This window comes from Scomber scombrus, chromosome 2 (genome assembly GCF_963691925.1).
Source record: "Scomber scombrus chromosome 2, fScoSco1.1, whole genome shotgun sequence".
NCBI lineage: Eukaryota > Metazoa > Chordata > Actinopteri > Scombriformes > Scombridae > Scomber > Scomber scombrus.
Genome location: NC_084971.1, coordinates 16,245,601 through 16,266,460, shown reverse-complemented (window position 1 = coordinate 16,266,460; position 20,860 = coordinate 16,245,601). Strand labels below are relative to the sequence as shown.

The window sequence follows — 20,860 nt, the reverse complement described above, 5'->3', positions numbered from 1 at the left end:
GCGTGCTAGCCATTCAGAGGCAGAATAAGGCGGGTCTATCCCGAATACGGGTGGGGAACAGCTTTTCGTATTTACAAAAGACAGGATATCGTCACCAAGAAATTTTGTTGAGGCTCTTCCGCCTCAATAAAATATTTTACATGTAAACAACAAAAAACAAAAAGTTTAGAAGTACTATATGGCATTTAATCACCAAACCTACAAGGCACTAATTACCAAACAATGTTTAGATTTTTTTAATGGTTTGGTTAAGTCCATCAGAGTTAAGAAACTCAATAATTAATTTATTGTGAAATTAATTGTTAAAACACAAATTATTTGTCGTACTTTATCCTGGCTGATTCTGTTCTATTTATTTTTCTTTTGAGTTCAGTTATTGTATATTATTAAGCCTTTAATTGCATTTTGTTTCTTTTACATTTTTACCTCATGATTGGCTGCTGTAATATTTTAATTTCTATCTATCTATCTATCTATCTATCTATCTATCTATCTATCTATCTATCTATCTATCTATCTATCTATCTATCTATCTATCTATCTATCTTTGTAATGACTTGCTTTTTAATGATTTTACAAAATGTACTGCTAAAGGTGTGTGTGTTTATTGAAACAGCAACAGGCAAACACCCATACAGTCTATACAGTTCAGAAATGAATTACATATAAGAGGGAATAAAGAATATGACATAATGAATTATATATAAAGATAATAAAAACAAAATTAAAACTAAATAAAGTTTTTTTGTTTGTTTTTTTCAAGGGGGGGGGGGGGGTGTCATATATTTATTAATCAGAGGTTTCAGACAACAGTGTTTCATGGTGATTTATTAATTTATTGCTTTTTTAATTATTATTAACTAGCTTAAGTGATTTTAATAAAGAGTTAACCTACGTGTGTGTTGTGGGGGCGGGTCGTATAACGTCATGTTGTTGTTGTTGTTCCGGGTTGGGCTCGTCCCTTGCAAACACATGTCATGTCGCTTGATGTTACTGTACGTAGCAGATACAACATTTATCGCCCGTCGTTCTGCCGGTAAACACTGTCGGTGTTACATCAGTGATACGTCTTTTTTTAACGTAACGTTAGTCTCACGTTGTGCTCGGTTCCTGTCAAGTGTGACCGCAGAGATATCTGAAGGATTGAGATGGTAAGAGGGCGAGGTGGTGTTGTCGAACTCTGTTCCCCCTCCCGTGATTCCCTTAACAGCACCTCCGTGGTTATAGTTTGGTGTTACAGAGATTGGGTGCACTTTAAGGTAAAGGGGGGAAACACGGAACGACGGGGAACAGACTTCTGCACAACACCTATACATTACTGACACCAGATTCATTGTGTTACAGTGTTGTTGAAGTGTTTAATGTACTTTGCATATCTGTAATTAACAGCTTTGTGTAGTGACATCAAGGACTTCACCTCAAGATTTGGGATACAATTAATAGGAGTTTATGGGTGATAAATTAAACGAAAAACCAACATAAAGTGTCTTAGTTGGGTTGCCACTTACTGCCAGAGCAGCTTCAATGCTCCTTGGCATTGATTCAACAGTCTCTGAGCTCGACTGGAGAGATGAACACCGTTATTCCAAAATATATTCCCAAAACCTCCTATAGGTGTTCAATTAGGTTGTGATCTGGTGACTGTGAAGGCCGCAGCATAATGATTCAATCACATCATTTTCATACTCATTAAACTATTCAGTGACCTCGTGCCCTATGGATCAGGGTAGTGTCATCCTAGAAGAGACCACTGCCATTAGGAGAGAAATGTTTCATCATAGGGTAAAGGTGATCACTCAGAACAACTTTGTATTGATTTGCAGTATCTCTTCCTTCTAAAGGGACAAGTGGACCCAAACCATGCCAGCAAAATGCCCCCAACAGCATAACAGAGCCACCAGATCCCCTCACTGTAAGGGTCAAGCTTTCAGGCCTGTGTCCCAGTATCATGTTTCAGCTTCACAGACAGGCTGATCAGAATGTGTATTAATCAGACAGAAGATATCTTGGTTATGACTGGGATGACTCTCTCTAATGTCAGTCTTCTTACATCCAGGCTACAGCTCCTCCTCCACCACCACCACCGCCATCGACTCCACCTTCATCCTTTGGAATCCAATCTAATAAAAACATTCCTCTACCGTGCCATGCGGCAATACCATTTTCCTCCAATAACAGCCCCCCAATCCAAGAGACAAGTCCACCAGGCTGGGACACTCAGGTAAGTGTCTCCTCTGCAGTCTGGAGTATTATTACTTTGGCACTCTGAAAGGATTTATCTGTTAAATCTCCCTACATGCAGGGTGTAGCTCCTCTGCCGCCAAACCCTGTGCAAAGTGGACCCCAGTCTCCACTGTCACAAGGACAGGAAGATGATCTTTCTGACAGTGACGAAAAATACCATCCAGTCCAGGAAACTAACCCTGCACCACAGGCACTTAATAGCCTGCAGGTAGATCACTCTTTCGACAGTTATTCATTTTAACTTTAAAGGGACCTTCACATTTTGAAAGATTTATGTTTTTTTTGTCTGGCATAATGACCGACCAAACTATTAATCATCTTGCTGTTCCCATTAAAAACAGGCCAGCACTGTCCAGCCTTCTGCAGAGGACTGGGTGCAGGGGGAAGTCACCTTTCAGATGAACCAGGGTGAAGAACACCATGAGGCCTAAAGCACTGCTCTGAAAACACTGGTGCAGTCAAGAGAGGATGTTGCTTCATGTTCAGGCCAAAATTGTTTAAATGTCTTATTCCAGCCTTCAATTATCATAATCATCATCATTGTCATAGTTTCTATAATACAAACACCAACCATATCCCATGTATAGCTTTTCCATACTTGCACTAACACCAGCTCTGATGCCAGACTGAGCTTAAAAATATTTATTTTAGTAGCAAAAAAAAATCTTTTGTAAAACTGTTGTAAATAACCCAAAATTATATATTACAAACTATATGGATTGGGTAAATCAGTTGTAGTATTTGTTACAACTTGGTAAGGAAACTTTTTGCACATAAAGGTGAAGCACTACTTCTCTGCCTGTGAGATGTTTATAATGTAAAAATATAACCCAGATGATGTAGTGTGTCATTTGGGGTTTGGAGAAACAGAAATGTATTTAAACTGGTGATGTGGACTTTGAAAGACATATAACAGGCAGTTAATGTGCTATTTGTTCAATTAAGGGAGTTGTAGTTTTTGGAGCGTAGCCCATAATGAACTAAAAGGATATTGTTTCTTCTTGAAGCAACGATTTTTTGTTGTTGTCCCTTTTTAAATGCCTCGAGGAAAACAGCATGAAGAGCTAACATATCTTTGGAGAAGATGGTCTGAAAATACTTGTTTTTAAATGTCTTAAAACCACAGTCTGTTGGATATAAACATTTCGGTAACTGCGTCATAGTATAATGAAAACATGAACAAAACCCTCCAGCTCAATCAATTTGAAATAAAGTACATTAAATGTCGAGTCTCCGCTTTAATTGGAGTAGGTTTGCATCAATATAGAAAGAAGTAACTAGAGTAACTAGATACACATTCTTGACTTGAGTTTTCCACATGCACACCTGCTTTCTAAAAAGTAGCAAACCAACTAACTTTGATATCTTGCTTATAGATTTTCGCTCTTTTCTCTCAGCCTCATTATCTTTGTCACTTGCATGGTCACCTCTTTACTCTTCAAGTCCACCTCAGTCTAAGTGGCAACTCTCAGCTACGAATACGTTTTTTAGAGCATGTACTAATGTTAAACAATGACACAAAGCTGCCAAGTGCCCAATTCATTTTTAACTCAACTCCTATGTGTTAAAAGTGCAATATCTCCCCCACAGTGCTGTCAGTAACAATGTAAACTTACTAAAATTAAAGCGGAGACCTGGCACTTTACTGTTGTGTTGATTACTTTATTTCAAACTGAATGCTGGAGCACAGATCCTGAATGACTGAAGGAAACACTTATAACTGTCCAAACACTTATTGTCTGGACTGTACAGGTGTCAGTGTCCTCCCTCCACGGACCTGACCCGGGTCACTGTGAAGACAGACCCAAAAACAGCTCAGACACACTACAGGCTTTCAGCTATAAAGGCTGCTTTAGCTATACAAACTTTTCTTGAAGAACTTGAAGACTTCATATTTATACTGCATGTTATAATGACATTTTCTCAATCACATATTAATCAAATTATATAATTATATTGAGCTTTTAGTTTATTCAGGCACCAGTTTATAGAAAGAAGGACATGGCACAGCAGGGTGGTACAGTCAAGAACATCCTTTTTATTCAATCAGGTGCTGCTCTTCTCAAACTGTGTTTTTCTTCTTATGGAAAAGAAACTGTAATTAACACATGCATTTCACCTAGAGCTCTGGGGGTGTTCTCACAAAGAAGTGGTGCTGCACTGAGGGCGTAGACAGAGGCATAGAAGAGCTGGGAGTCAGGGGGGCCTAGGGTGCTGCCTATTACACCAATAACCATACACGCTTAAGAAGATAAAGAACAAAATAAACAACAGAACAAAGACACGGAGCAGTCCAGCATGAGGTGGTCAGAGGAGAAAAATGGAGGGACTTCCCTGAATCCTCACAATCTGAGGGATCAGGTTCATGCTGGCCTTTTATCTATCTGGTTGTTGTGTTGTAAGTGGCTAATACTGCTGAGGGTTTCACTGTGTGAAGCCCGCCGTTAACAATAATACTTCACTTTAAAATAGATTTTAAAGATTGAAGATTGATTTGAATGGATGTAGGATATGTCCTGGAAATGCAACCCCCCCTTTTCAGCCTCATGCAGGACAAGTCCGGTTATAAGGTGCTTGTAGCTTTCATTTACAGTCCAAGGCATCCTCAAAGAGAGCCTAAACGACAGCATACCCTGATAGCAAATATTAAAAGAAATCCAAATGATAAGGAAACAAAAAAGGGGGAGAAATAAAACAAAGCCAAAAATAAATAGCTAAAACAAAAGAGCAAACTCTTATCCTAATCAAAGCAGCCCCTTTCCAACATCCCAAAGCAGTTCATTCAGCTCTCGAGATCCCAAAATCGTCTCCGTTTAACCTCTTCAACCCGAACCCCTTGAGACCCCTGTCATCCCTTCCTAACCCACCCAAGGACACCCCCAAAAGCCCGTCAGTGTAATTTGTTCACTTACATTAGCTGTTGAATGGAGAAGCTGAAGAAGATGGGTATGGTAATACAATGTGAAGCATACAGACAAGAATAACATGTGAGCTAACTGCATTCTGCTCAGACAAAAGTTTTTCGGCAATATTTTTTTTCACCCTCCCATCAGCGGAGAGGGCGGGAGGGAGAGAGAGAGAGGGAGAGACGGAGAGTGACGGACACACAGTTACAGACTACTCCAGTGTCTAAGAGAAAACAGACAGTGGAGACAAGAGGGGAAGAAAAAAGCAAGAGCTGAACGAGAACAAGTTTTTTTGCCTTTTCAAAAAAAAATTTTTTGTCATCATTTATCAATAAAAAGTAAAGAACTAATTCACACCAGTTTCCTTTTGTACTATATATATATATATATATATATATATATATATATATATATATATATATATATATATACAGTACATACATATATATAGTACATATATATATATATATATATATATATATATATATATATATATATATATATATATATATATATATATATATATATATATATATATACGGCTTTGAAAAGGAAGAGAGGATATAGGGGAGGTACAATGGAGGGGATTCATTTCGAAGGCGGAGGAAGAAGTTGTCTGAGCACTGAATGGCGATGACATTTTGCCTCCTTGTGGCACTCAGTGGCAACCTGCTTCCTCGAGCCATTTCGAAAAAAAAAATGGGGCGATCTGGATTACAAAATGGAGTCTGTGAACAAAAGGCACTTTTAAGGGACAACCTTTAACTGCTGGGAAACTATACACTACAGCACAAGCACTATAAGAGTCATTTACAGAGGAGGGGGGTGGAAAAGGGGAGAGGCTCACCTTGCTGCCTGTTTCATAAATGGTTCAGACCTTATATTTGTGCCTAATTCTAAGCTACTTTCAGCCCCTTTACTGTTGTTTCTGTGCAGGAGACAGAGGGTCTGCTTTAATACTCTTTCCACTTCAACTGTCATAACACAACCTGCTGAGCTCCATCCAGCAATCGATTCATAAACATATCAAGATGATCATGGGGATAACAGATTTCTGGATGTGAAGCGTCTCCCGGAGTACAGGGAGGAACTTGTCATGTATTTATGCCAATGTATGTGATACAAATGAACTGAGTTGGGAGGGTTCTTTTCAGGGTTGTTTTGCTGGTGAGTTTCAGGCAGTGCATGGGTAAAGTTATCTGAACATCGTTTCTTAGGCTTGACAGGATAGGTTTAAAAATTTTTCTAAAGGTTGAACCAAAATGCCTTTTGTGTCACAACCTTAAGGAATAGGAACCTCTCCCCCCACTCAATACAAATAGAAGAAGAATACAAATAGAGAGGAATAATGCTGTTTCCTAAATGGTCTGTTACTTTTGTTCATTTACCATTCATTTATAATAGTTCTGAATGTACTTTATAGTGTTAAAGCACCAGGTTTCATCTGATAATAGAGATTTTTTTTGAAGTTGTGTAGAATTTTTTTTCCTTCAGCCCTCCCACATTTTTATAAACAAATGATTACACATAAAACATTAAAAAAGAGACAAAGGAAATAAAAACAAATATCCCCGACTTACAAAGACTAGGATTTTTCATGGCCCTCTAGTTTAGAGTCCCGGAGCTTATGGACTTCAAACAAATACATTTTTTTTTCTCTTTTCTCTTAGCTTTCTTAAAAATCTCTAACAGACAAACACAATGATCTACCCAATGCATTGCACGTGGCTCAATCGACACATATTTTTCAATAATAATACTTTCCATCAAAAAACAAACACTTTTTTTTCTTCAAACCTACTGTCGATTTTTGACATGTTCATCTAGGTATTAGAATGCTGCGCTGCAGATGGCGATGACGTGTGTCGTTTGATTCGTACTGGTAACAGTAAGGTGATGTTACTGAAACAGGTTGTGGGTGGGTGGGGGGGGAGGTGAGAGTTCAGAAAATAACTAGACTGCCAACCAGCTCATGTAGTAAAAGTTAAAAAGGAGCATATATCATAAATATATATGTATAAGATCTCTCTCTCTCTGTCTTTACAAAAAAAAAAGAAGTTTGCAGTCCTCTATAAAGATCTGTCCTAGGCCAATGGTTTCCACATGTACCAATGCTACCATTCCCTGTAGCTTTAGCTTATATGTGGGAAGAGAACCTGAAGTCAAGTTTATTACTAATTGCATGAAGGGAATACAGAGGCACTTTGATATATTGTTATAGTCTTGATATAAGGTTTTAGTACGTAGAGCTAATGTTACTAGAGAGGCTGAGAACGGGGTCTCAGCCCGGTTTACTATCCCTGCAAAATAGAACCAACAGCTAGGCAGTCCAGTTATTTTGTGAGGTCGGCTTTTGTTGGATTGTGTCATGATGAAAATAATACCAAATAGCAATTTAAACGTGAACATTTACATAGAAAAAAAATATCTCAAATTAAAAAGACAAATCTTAAGTGAATGAAAAACCATTAACAAAGGCAGTTTGGAGAACCAAATATAAAGGCTTCCCTTTATTATTATATGTCAGGTTGTTGGTGGTGTTAGTGTGCTATTTATAAGTGTGTGTGTGTGTGTGTGTCTGTGTGTGCATTTGTATGTGTGTGTGTGTGTGTGTGTGTGTGTGTGTATTCCTCTGGGTTTTCCTGTGACGGGACTAAGGGATACAGGGTAAAGCAATGCAAGGGATGTGTGTGATGAGCTGTTGTTACTGTGCTGTCCATACGTGAGAGATTTGAGAAACTGCTGTTACTGTTTCGCTGAAATCCGAGTGTGATGCTAAACGTATTACTGCATACTAAAGAAAAAAATGTTATGACATGCAAGAGAAGGTTAAAACAATCCAAGTGAGACAGAACCAAAACCAAATCTTGTAACAAAAAAAAAAAAAAGAAGAGAGAAATCACAAGAAAACACCTACAAACAAAATGAAAGCTAATAATATGAAGCTAATGCTGTGTGTGCATTACTGTAAATTAAATCCCATGTCTATGAATAATAACAAAATGATATTATGAGTGGTTGTGTGACAGACTATTCTGGAGAGGATGGTCTGCATGTACTGTATGCAAGCATGCGTGCGTGTGTGTGTGTTTGTGTGTGTGCACTGTGTGTCAGGGTTTAGACTTGATTGTTAGCACAGCCACATCTCTGTAGTGGCAGCCAGCCTCGACTCACTTCTCTAATCGCTCATCTGACCATCGATGTGCAATACTGTTCATCCCTTATTAAAAATTAATAGTGCATAGGTGAGGGGACGAAAGAGCACATGTAGAGTTAGTGTTATGACTGTCTGTCGTGTGTTCACTCGCTCGCACTCGCCTCATGGCTATCACTTCTCCCACAGCAGGGCGCCCTGATGCTTCGACAGGTAAACAAAGACCAGCCACTTAGTGCATATATGTCACACCATCGGATGGTGTCACCATGATTGGCCAATCAGAAATGAAAGAGGCTCAGGGCTGAGCGAATGAAGCGGCAGAGTGTGGCAACACACAGGCATGTGGCTGTGGTTCTGGTCTGGACCCTGGGCAGCACTGAGCTCCAGGTGGGGGGGCGGCGGTGGTGGTGTGGTGGGAGGCGGGTGGCACCTGGAGGAAAGGTGCTTTGAGAAATACACTGATATGGAGGCGTGCAATTTGGGTTGCAATCTTTTCAACTTGCACATCTGATTTCACCATTTACTACTACATTTTTTTTGGATCTCCCAGCCAATGCATGGAGTTTCATGGTGGAGACAACAAAATGAAAAAATAATTATAATAATAAAAAAAGAAACAACAAATGTATAATTGGTCATGTGTCAGGTCGCCATATTGTGTTTCCTTTCTGACATTTCATGGTGTGTGTGTGTGTGAGACAGTTCCTCATCTTTCTCTGCATTCTGAGTCTGTCCCCTCAATCTCATTGAAGGCTCCTGCATTAGGGCAATGAACACTCCTGTTCAAATTGTGTTGAATCGGGGCAGGGTCGGGCGGGGTCTTTTCGGGTTCTGTAGTAGTACTTTGAATAGTGTTGGCGATAGAGAAACTTTTAGTGTCAGCAGTCTGTTCTTAATCAACGATGATGTGTTTGTTTGTCAAATTTCCAATTTTCATGACACAATTTTAGTTGTTGATTCATAGAGGCCTTGTCAGAGGAACCAGGACTGTGGAGGAGAAAATGAAAAAAAGAATTAGTCTCTAAACTACATTAGCAAAAACAGACATACACATGATATTGGTATGAATAAAGGAGGTAAAGGGGGGTTGACATAACAGAGGATGAACTGGTATGAAGTATGAACACAGAACAGCATTTTGAACAGTACACAAGATCCCAAACAAGGAGTTAAGAAATCAGAAAAAAACACATTTTTGATACACAAAATGATTATTATTTTGTCTTTTTTCTGGCAGATTACATGACAATTTCACCTCTTCAGGTCTTTAAAAATATAATAAATAAAAAAATGACTCTGTTGTCAGTCATAAGGCATACAGTATGCCAAACATAAATGAGGCTGAGGTCGCAAGTACACTGCTTTAAGAGATCACGGGCAAAAAATGTTGGGGGCCACATGTATAAACAATTCTACAACCACTAGGTGGCCATCTTTGACTCCTTTTTCTCCCTCACTGTCAGTACTTGCTGAGCTCAGTTGTCCCACACAGTGCCGAAAAAGTTACCACCTTGACTTAAACACTTAATGTTTAAAAGAGGGCTGACTTGAGCTTTTTTCTTCATTAAAAACACTCGTGTTATTTCAGAGCTACAAATAGCATTAGGGCAGCAGTTTTTTGTGTCGTTCTGAATGGCTTTCCAATGAGCGGGCCCATAACTGCTCTGTCATGCGCTACTAGTTTACATGTAAGGCGATCCTCCTAATATGTTTCTTCTCTGTGAGCCCGAGTGGTCTCAGGCTACACTGTAACGCTATTGAGGGCAGCTACTCCAGGGATCCGGTTTCTCACTTTGATAAGAGGGCAGAGAGGAGGCTTTGGCACAGGCCGAGCCGTTCTGGCTGCTGCTGACATTCCATAGGCCTCGACCCGGGGAGTGCAGCGAAATTACCCCACCTTTAACAGCAAACTCTCTGTTGTCCCCCATTCGTGCAAACCCAGAGAAAGTCGGGTTTGCACGACCCCCCCCCCCAACACACACACACCAACACACACACACATACACAGACACACACACACACACACACACACACACACACACACACACACACACACACACACACACACACACACACACACACACACACACACACACACACACACACACACTCTATCCCTTATATCCTTCACTACCTCTCTCTTTCCTACCCATAATTCTTTGGTGTTTGGAGATAACTCCTCCTCCTGGCTCCAACTTCCCTTAACCCCCTTCTCTTTTCTCCCCTCTCTCACTCTGGCTCTCCCAATGTAATCCTTGGCAGTGGAAAGTGACCCCCCCCCCCCTTCTCTCTCTAACCCCCCCTTCGTCCAAGTTCAACTGCCTATGACATCATGTCTGGTTGCCCGCAGCAACCAGACAGCCGGGACGTGACTGTGGAGTGCAGCGAGCTTCAACTAACTCCCTCTCTCTTTTTTCCCTCCCTTTCTCTCAGTCCCTCTTTATTTTCTCCCCTATCTCCGTCTCTCTTCCTGCATGGCTGAGGTCTCACCACCAGAGAGCTCCTCAGACCAGCTTTTCTCAGCGTCTTGCCCTGACAGCAGTGGGAAGACTCTCTCCCTCTGTCTTGGCTAGTTGGCTAGCAGGCGGCGAGGCGGGCTGGCAGGGCCATCGTCTGAACCTCTCCATATGCCAGAGAACAGCAGGATAGGCAGAGACCTCTGTTACTCACTCTGGCTGGGGCTGTTACTGACCTACTAGGCTCAGCTAACTGGGAGCAGTTGATACCAGTGCCCAGGTTGTCCCTGTGTGTGCTGTAAATCCGACAGAAATGCTCAAAGTGGACATTTTTCAATAATGTTTGATAAGCAATAGCAGGAGATAATAAGCGCTCTGAACAGATGTAAGCTGTTGTAAAAACCCTGTTGTTAGGAGGAAAATGAGGGGCAAGAGTTTTGGCACAGGGCTGAAGTGTATGTGCGTGTGTGCAATACAAGCTTGCACACATTTGGACAGTGTTTGGATATCCCCTCAGTGCCAGGGATACATCTGTGGTAGAGTGGTGCAGGTGGGGAGCTTGAAAATACTAGAGGGAGCAGCAGGAGGAGAGAGGGCGAGAAAGAGAGAGAGGGTGGGCTGCTGATGCATGGGGGGGGGGGGGGGGGGGGGGGGGGGGGGGGGGCAGAGCTGTGCTGAGGAGGAATGCAGATTGTTTCCATGTGTGGGGAGGACAGGAGAGCCGAGTTGGCTGCAGGCAGGTGCGGTTAGCCCCTAATGAGAAAAGTTGTGTTGGTGATGGAGGAGGCCCAAGACACTGCAGCCCAGTGGCAGAGCGCAGCCAAAGCTGAAACCACAATGTAGTGCACTACTGGCCTCACACGCTGCACTAATACACACTGTTGAGCCGAGCAGAGATAAATCAACACTGCTGGAGCTGAAAGTCACTGGCACTTCTTACATTCACTGTGGGGAAACTACTGTGGTACAGAAAGTGTAAACCAATACTGAAACTTAAGGCCTTGATACACGGGCAACACTTTGAATCAAAGTAGGTGGGCAAGTTTGCAAACAAATGATTATGTCTGTACAAATGTATGCACCCCTGGTCCATTATAGCATTCACAGTATTCCCCTGCAATAATTTCAGACGGTATTGTGTCGGGTGTGGAAGTACATCATCAATTCAAACAACCACTAATTTTAACCACACATTTTGAGTATGAAAAGCTTTAAAATGGTAAATTGCATTAAAACATAGCATAAAAGTTCAAAGTTCTCAACAACTGAAAGGTCCACTTACTAGCTTTTTCCAGACTTTTCGACCACATCACAAAGTCTTCCCCATTGTTTTCTCAGATTTCATGGAGATAAATCTGTTGACATCCAAGCTAGATGATTTGGGTGAAAGCTCCAGAAATAGCTAATAAGCAGACCCTGACTTGGGAGTGTTTTGTTAACATATTCAGTTCCTGGTTAAGCAAAATGAAGCAGGAAATGGTTCTGGGATGACAACAGATGTCATCTCATCTGTCAGAGTAGCGAAATATTCATACCGTTGATCAACGCTGGTGCCATCGGGTGATTTGCTGATTGTACAACGTTGCCAATGCAGAGCCATTGTCTGAGTATTGCCTCTGTATCAGAGCCTTCGCTCTGAATGACATGCCTGTCCATTTAAACCTGAATATGCCTACAGTAGAGCTGCACTTTAAAATAACATTTATGTGCAGCATTGTGCAGAGTCACGCTTGCAGCAATGAGGGGAAATTAAAAGAAGACATAAAAACAGAGGAGGAGGAGGGAGACGTGGATGGGTGGATGTTAATTAAATGAGGGAGGCTGGCGGGGTACCTGAGTCTGCTGGGGGATATTCAGAAAGTTGTCCCGTGTTCCGATGCCGACAAACCGGTTGGGAGCTGTGGAGCCTGGCGTGGAGTATGCTATAAACAGAGAGAGACAAGTGTGTACATGCTTTTACACACACACATACACACTGAGCTCATAGTAGAGTTTGATGCTCTCATCATTATTATCTGTATATTTTACTGTAAGATTAACTCACTACAGGACTACATATCACTGTCAAATGAATTATTCTGAACAGACAGTAAGGGTCAGGGATACTGATGCCCTATTAGTCACATGGATGATTTGTTCATGTTGTGGGCAGGTTAATTGTTATTATCCTTCACTTATCCATGTAATCTGTGGTTAACAAGGGGAAGTACAGTCTGCAATGAATAGAGCTAACATGAGGAAGCTATTTCCCCCAAATATGGCTGCGCTGTTAGTCACTGACGCTCCTCAGCAGCCCCTGGCCTCAGTAATAAGCCACTCTAATCATAAAAAACCACTGAGGACTCACTGTAGACATAATAACAGGGTCAACCGGTGGAGGAACTGTATTCATCACCAGTGGTAACCAATGCTCCATTTATGTTTACTAGTTTAAGAGGAGCATTTTGCCTACAAAGTGACACCATTCAGTGATGCCACAGGATCAAATTTAGGGCAGTTGTGCTCACTGGACTCCAACATGGCAGCTGAGTAAAACTTTTGCTGTGCATGACTTGAGTGAGGTTGAGGGGATGGGGATGTGTGGGGGTGACAGTGACAGGGCTGGAAACTGATGCATGAGTGAGAGTGAGCCATATGTGTGTGTTTTTTATGACTGTAATTACTTGAGAATCAGAGACAAAATTAGAGGGAGTAGAAAAAAAAACAGTGATAACAGCCACCGGAATGAAAAAAAGAGTACGAAATGTACGATATTTATTTATATAAATACTCATATAAATAAATAATAAAGTGACACGTTAATCTGAGAGAGTTGGAAGGGGGAGGGGAGGAAAGGTTGATAGGACAGGAAGAGGAGAAAAAGTCAAAACAAAAGGAGGAGAAGGTGCCCCGGTTGCTCCGTCCAGTGCCCCCTCTTGGTGTGCCTCTCCCGTGGCCCGACTCTCGCACTGCACCTGTCTGGGTGCAACCAACCAAAGCCTCACCGCTCCCTGATAACACTCCTCTCTCCTGCTCCCCCAGTGCAGCACTTATTAGACAGGTTTGATTAGATTTTATCATTCATGTTTAGAGAGACTGGGTAGTTCTTGTTACACTGTGATTTCCATGTTTTTTGTTGTTCTCAATTTTTAATTGTTGTGAGATTTGTGTGAAAGTGACGAGGGGATTGGGTGGGTAAAGTGGGGCATGATGTTTTTTTGGAGTCCACGCCAACTGCCCTAATTTTGTTCCCTTAAAAAGAAAAAAAGAGAGAAATAAAGGGAAAAAAGGAACAAAGAAAGGAGGATATGAGAATATATCAAATAAAGAAAAGAAGAAAGCAAAAAAAAAGAGAGAGAAGGGGGTAGATTGTATTGCCGCTGTCACAGACAGACATGCAAAGTCTGCGTTGATCAAAGGCTTGCGGCTACAGAGGCAACGTGCACAGGGCCCTGCTCTGCTCTGCTCCCCCCCAAACTACAAAACACATCAAAAAGAAGGGAGAGAAACTACACTGCCTCTTGTGGTGCTAGCAGGAAATCCAACACCAGAGAGTGAGAGAAAAAGAGAGAGTAAAAAGTTCTTGAGCAAAGAGAAAGGGTGGGGGAAAGAGGCTGAGGTGGTTTGCAAAGACACGAGGAGAGAAAAGGAGACTGAACTTCAGAGTAAGTGAGAGCAAGAGTTACAGAAGAGCTTGAAAGAGGATCTCTGGTTTGGCAAAGGCGTGGCTTCTGCCTCAATAGAATTGGATATTTCTAGTACAGTACAGTACAGTACAGTACAGTACACTCCATCAGGTGATGGATGAAATAAGAGTCAAGCTCCTGGGGCTGCTGAGTGTTTGACTGAGCAGACTGCAACCTTACTGGAAGTGTACGGTGAGCTAATGGCCAAACTATGAAAAACTATAGGAGTAGCCATTGTAGAAGTCCCAAATCTGTGCTTTTTCAGTATTTGTACAAGATCACACAGAAAGCCGCCTTTGTTTCTGAACTGCACATAAATCCTGAGACTTCTATGATGGCTACGTCTGTCCTAGCCTAACACAGCCGAAGCAGATTTTCAAATAAGATAAAGCTAAGATCTAATAAAACTATGGGAGCCTCACATTGTTTTGGCCTACATGATAAATCTGTGGGGAGACTGGGGCAATACTGGGGGTTTGTGGAGGGGAGTGGGAGTGGGGGATGACTTACACGGAGATGCGGGTGAGCTGAGTCCGCCGTCAGTGGGCGTGCTGATGCTTTTAGAGTCGGGCATGGGGAGGGGCACAGGGCGTGCCACCGGGGGTGGCGGGGGCAGCAGGAAGGAGCCCGGCATTTTGCTCTGGCCACCTCCATTAGGCTGCAGACGGACCATACAGACAGGGTGAGCAGGAGACACCCCGAGATCATACAGTACACAGGGAGCCAGGCACACACACACACACACACACACACACACATACACAACATAAAGTTACTCACACGCACTGTACACAGAATCACATCCAAGGGTAAGACACACCTGTATATCAACAAACATGCATACAAGCAGGGCCTAGTTCACCAGGACAAACTAAAACACACACACACACACACACACACACACACACACACACATACATACACAGGGACAAGAGAGGTCACCAAACTCAAAATTAAAACTAAACAAAAATATCATACAGTCTGGCCAAAAATAATCGGGTAACTAAGAAAAGGAAAAAGCGATGAACATCGTCACACACAAGAGGAAGAGAAAAATGGAGTCGTTCACTAGGAAAGTTATTATAGTGCAATGTAAGAATTACATCAAGCAGCGCTGTAAAAAGGGTGTCAGTTCGTGCAAGTGTCTGTGCATAATGTGAGTGCATTTTCTCGCATTACTGTACACTGACTTAAGTGTGGAAAGTAATGAGAACAGAGAATAACAGGACATGAAAAAGGATTTGACAAGTGGTTTCAAAGTTGCTCAGAAGGCCAAGTTTACAGTAGAGGTTTACAGTATTAACCAGTAGCTTATACCTTAGTGAATGTATGTCAGGATAACTCTGAAATATCCATGTAAGGCCAGAAGAAGTTTTGCAAACATTTGACAGCCAGCTTTATACTGTGTTCTTGTTGTAATGTTTGAAACTCTAGCTTTGAGTGAGTAAGTGTGGGTATGTTATGAGGGTTATCAAACGGGGCAACCTCCACCGATGTTTCATTGATTTTTAGCCCCACAAAATCACATAGGCGTAATGTATGTCGCACCTGGGGAAGACCCCCCACCAGGTATTCATGCCCACTCTACGAGAGCTTTGTCCTCCTTCACAGATCTTCGAAGAGGAACGACAGTGGCAGAAATCTTTGCAGCAGCATCATGGGCTTCACAGTGTCCTTTATTCAGTTCAGTTCAGTGTATCTGTGTGATACATCTGAGTTTTTCTAACTCATTCAGTGTTGAACATGCTCACCGAACCAGTGACACAGTGTCAGCTCTAGACACGTTACACACACACACACACAAAGTCATCTCAGTGGAGAGAGGTTATGTGCGCCACAAGCTGTCATAAACTTAATATCTCTTTTAAATATTTGTCAGACTCTTTGAAACTGCCATAGTGTGTAATGACCTTCTCTGCCTACTCTCCCAACACCCAGCCAAACCTGCACATGCCACATGGTATCATCCTCTACTCACACTGTTGTTGATCAGTGAGTTATTTTGCTCTCTTGTTCCCGCCCTGCTTACATTTGGGAGTTTTACAGTGCATTGTAGTATATCCTTATTTATTTTAAAAATTGTAATCCTGCTAATAATCCCAATTTTGATAAATGAATCTGTAATCTGATGGTCTTTTTTTCCTGTAAATTGAATCTATCCTAAATCTGTAACACTGTTTAATGTAATCTGTTACCCCACAACTGCTCAGTAGCTTCTACACTTCGTCTGACACTCAGTGTGTTTCAATAACTGTCCTTCAATTCCCCTTGGCACTCTCATGAGGGGCCACTTGCAGAGCAAAGGGGCAAGGTGGTTTGCTAAATATTAGTTGACCTAATGCAGTGCGTAGAAAAATGTTTAAATATCACAACACAGTGGGTGAGATGTCCCCCTTGAGTGATTTACTCTCATTGTTCAGAGTAAAGAAGCACTTCAAATGGCAGCTGGTCAACAAGGGCTTATTAGACAACTATTAGAATGCACCTGTGGTCTTTAATGTTTGCTTCAGGTTCAACCCATGGATACCTAACTTTCCAAACACTGCCGATCTTGATCTGTCTGCAAATGTAAAACTCAGTTGCTCCTTCCCAGTTTTGTAGACTTGCTGGCCCAATTCAGCTGCTAACTTCAGCCTGAGCATTTTTCCTTCATGAGTTACAGCTGCTGCATCCTCCCATGGCACTGTGAGCTCAGAGAACGTAATCTACTGTGACTCTGACCACAACACCAGGTCTGGTCTAACCTCCCATTTGAGTTTACTATCTCCTGAGGAATTACAAACTGTTTCCTTGAATCCACTGCCAGTTGCCCTCACAAACCTAATCTTGTTATCCCCTTTCTGCTACACAATAAATTTATTTCAACCACTTTACTCTCAATTGTTGTTGCTGGTGATTATCTAAGTACCTGGTTGTGTCCAGATGGATACAATATATTGGCAGGATCTTCTTCTAACCAAAAGATTATGACGATTGGATGTTGAACCTAAGATGCGTCAAAAGTCGTTTGGCTCCTTTCCCGAAAGTTTTCCCTCTCCAGTTGATGTTTTCTTTTGCTTCAGCACATCTGGCTGCTTTCTGTTGTTGATCTGTTTGCTCTACAACAGTTTTTCCTCTTCCCTGGCAAAGTTGCTCAACTATATAAATATTGCTCTATTCCCAGGTCTAGGACCCCTTGAACTTGTAACACCTGTTTTTCCAATAAATATGATATAAAATGACACAGCGGTCGTTATGTACGATTATGATGCTGATTTATTATCGGAATCTTGCTGCCTTTTGTTCTACAACTTCTTCAATATTTTCTACAAACCTGAACGAAGACGTAATCAGTATCAAGTAGTATTTTATGTTTTATGTCTTTATCCCCTCTGCCACCCTTTCCCAAACACATAGATCACTTACCTGCGCGCTCGGCTGTCCTGTGCCGTCGGTGCACACAAACTGCACAAACTCCTTAAGCGGGTCCTGGTGGTGATGGTAGCGTATGGTGGGGTGAGTGAAATACGGGCTGGACTGCTGGATGATAGAGGAGGAGGGGAAATGCAGGGCTGAGGCTGAGGCACGGGGACTCCCTGAGTAGAAATGTGGAGAGGAGGACAGTAAATAGGAGCGGGAAAGGAGAGGAGGAAGAGGGATGTGAGGAGAAGACCAAAAGTCGGAAAAATATAGTGAGACTCATGTCATTCTATTGTATTTCTACTTGAACACAGCACATATAAAACTCTACACAATATGATATTCAGTACATTAACATGCACACCTATGACAGTATATAAGACATGCATATGCTTTAACTAAGCAACAACAGAGCTGGCATCAAACACCAAGTTTCTGCTTTGGCCTATTATTGTCATGACACAAAAAATAGCTGTGACATTCTCTTGTGGTGGACTGACTGAAGCTGTTTCTGCTTACAAATGACTGGCATTATCCCTGGCTATTGGGCAACATCTGGTCCCATTCATTTTATAAATCATCCAACTAGATTTCTCTGTACCTCTGCCTGGCATGGCCACACACACACACACACACACACACACACACACACACACACACACACACACACACACACACACACACACACACACACACACACACACACACACACACACACACACACACACACACACACACACACACATGCATGAGTGTGTTACAGTATTTTCTGCCTTCTGCTCCCTCTCCATTTCTGTCTCCCAAACACACACACACGCATACACAAACCACTTATGACAGGTATGACAGAGCCACACACACACCCACACTTCGTTTTTCCACATTTGTTTTATTACTTGTCGGTGATGTGCAATCAATCAGCAAAATATCCTTGCTGCGCGGTTCTGTCCAGAAGTTTGAAGCTTGAGAGAGAGAATCTCCCCTCCACTCCCAACCGACCACAAAACGCCTCTCGGAGACATTAGTCAGCCAGCCAGTTAGCCAACCGCACGCACGCACGCACGCACGCATGCGCACACACACACACACACACACACACACACACACACACTAGGCTCCACTGTCTGTCTTGTCTGGTGAGATTCTATGGCTTTGGCAATTTGGCACACCAAACTAAAGAGGCAAGCTGCTAGGTGAGGGGAGCCTGGCGAACAAGCATCTGTGATTATGTCTGTCACCTACTATCTCTTGTGTATACTGTACTCATAAAGTGTGTCGGAGCCAGTCGTTCAAACTTTTCTGTGTTTGTGTGTTTTCTATGTTGCTGTGTTTTTCTGTATCTTTTGGTGCCTGGGTTGGTGTGTGTCTGTATTTTTCAGTGCTTCATTGTGAGCATGTGAATTTTTGGTATTTTTGTTTCTGCATTTGGATCTGTACATGTTTCAGTTGTCTGCTCTGTCTGTTGGAGCTTCTATGTGTCCTTGTATGTATATTTGTGTGTGTGTGTGTGTGTGTGTCTGTGTGTGTGTGTGTAATCGCTGCCACAATAGCGGACTCTCCAGACTAGTATAATCAGACAACAGTCAATCTGGCAGCTTTCCACGTTAGTCCGGAGCCAACAACAGGACATAAACCATCCAGTCCTTACCCCTGAACACCCACACTCTCTAGACCCTATCCAACAAGAGCTAACACCTACAGTTCATCCAAGGCAGGCCATGGTTTGCTAACTGAGTCCTCCTCCTGGCTGTCTACCCCCATCTTTCTTTTCATCCCTCTCTCCTTCCCTCCCTCCCATCATCCTCCAGTCTCTTTATAGAACCAAGGCCTCCGAGGGACATTCCATTTGGGATGGCAGCCATTTTAGCACAGAGAGTCCTCCGCAAGAGTGTAAATTTACACATACGCGCATGTGTGTGTGTGTGTGTCTGTGTGTACGTGCACAAATGCACCCATACACAATCTCTAAACATTGTCTCATTACAGCCTCTCTATTACATGAAAACCTCTTAGCCGCCAGTCCACATTTGCAGTTTGGAGAGTGTGATAAGTTAGTGGGGAAACAAAGAAACCTGAGCTCGTCCCTCACACCTCCTCAACTCAAATACGAAACGGAGAGGCAAATTTTAGAAATCAATTCAAATGCAAAATTCAATCTGTTGTTTTGGATTCTCGAAGGGGTATATGACTGCTCTGTATAGATAAACAACATAGCTTAATGGTGCAAGATCCGGCCTGGACTATATTTTTCTAAATATACTGTGGGGAGCTCCGCAAGTAAAATTCAATACGTTTCAACTTGGAGGGCAATGAGTCCAAATGACCTTTACATGGTAGGTCTGGTTTGGCTGTGGACCCAAACCATCCCTTTGAGAGATAAATGGAATGAGGGAGAGAGATAGCGAGAGGAGGACATTTTTATTCCTTTGAAAAGTGAGACAAGCCTACAGGGACTTGTTGGCAAACTTGGATCCAGGAGACTTTGGGAATTCTCTGGTTGGAGATGGAGAAACCATGTCGGTTATGCTATAGGACCAAAAACACTCTTAGGAGGACAGCTTGCTCTTAGTGTATTAATCGAAAAAGGACCTTGGAAACACTGGAGGTTATTTAAAGAATGTCAGTGCACTTTTCCCTTTAAAAATGATTAGCTCTATACTCTTATAGAAACAAAACAAGGAGAAACCTGCTGATCAAATCTTAATAAAAGAGAAAATTAAAGCCAAGTAAGACCCTGATGGACACCTAATGTTGATACAAATGTGTCTTCTTTTTTTGTTTCACTCCTATATTAAAAAAAGGCTTTCTATTAAACAAATTAAATTATAAAATATGTTGATAGCCTCACTTGGCACGTTAACTTACACAGTCAAGTTGATTGTATGAGAACAAAACATCTGCAATATGTGTCTGTTGAAATGCAATAACTGACAACCAAACACATACAAGTTCAAAAATGCAATTCAGTTAGAACAGATTAAAATGCGTGAAGCAGTAAGATGTGAGGCAAATCAGTCACAAAGGCATGGATGC

At 42.0% G+C, this 20,860-nt stretch overlaps 2 protein-coding genes across 8 annotated transcripts in view; one reads left to right on the top strand and one right to left on the bottom strand.

Annotated features, from left to right (window-relative positions):
• The first annotated feature begins 957 nt into the window (after positions 1-957).
• Positions 958-5,533, top strand: LOC133990223 (uncharacterized). Its single transcript, XM_062428449.1, has 4 exons — positions 958-1,151; positions 2,057-2,221; positions 2,303-2,452; positions 2,586-5,533. Exons 1-4 carry the CDS (start codon positions 1,149-1,151, stop codon positions 2,673-2,675), a joined length of 408 nt encoding a protein of 135 aa, XP_062284433.1. The 5' UTR covers positions 958-1,148; the 3' UTR covers positions 2,676-5,533.
• An 857-nt stretch (positions 5,534-6,390) lies between these two features.
• The window catches only part of LOC133990173 (nuclear factor 1 X-type-like), a gene marked incomplete in the record, with an annotated part of 106,904 nt that continues 92,434 nt past the window's right edge, over positions 6,391-20,860 (bottom strand). For 4 of the 7 annotated variants that reach the window (XM_062428348.1, XM_062428368.1, XM_062428357.1 and 1 more), the window contains 4 exon segments: positions 6,391-9,294; positions 12,597-12,685; positions 14,939-15,086; positions 17,834-18,003. In XM_062428348.1, coding sequence (XP_062284332.1) covers positions 9,280-9,294; positions 12,597-12,685; positions 14,939-15,086; positions 17,834-18,003 — 422 coding nt within the window. 7 annotated transcript variants of the gene reach the window in all.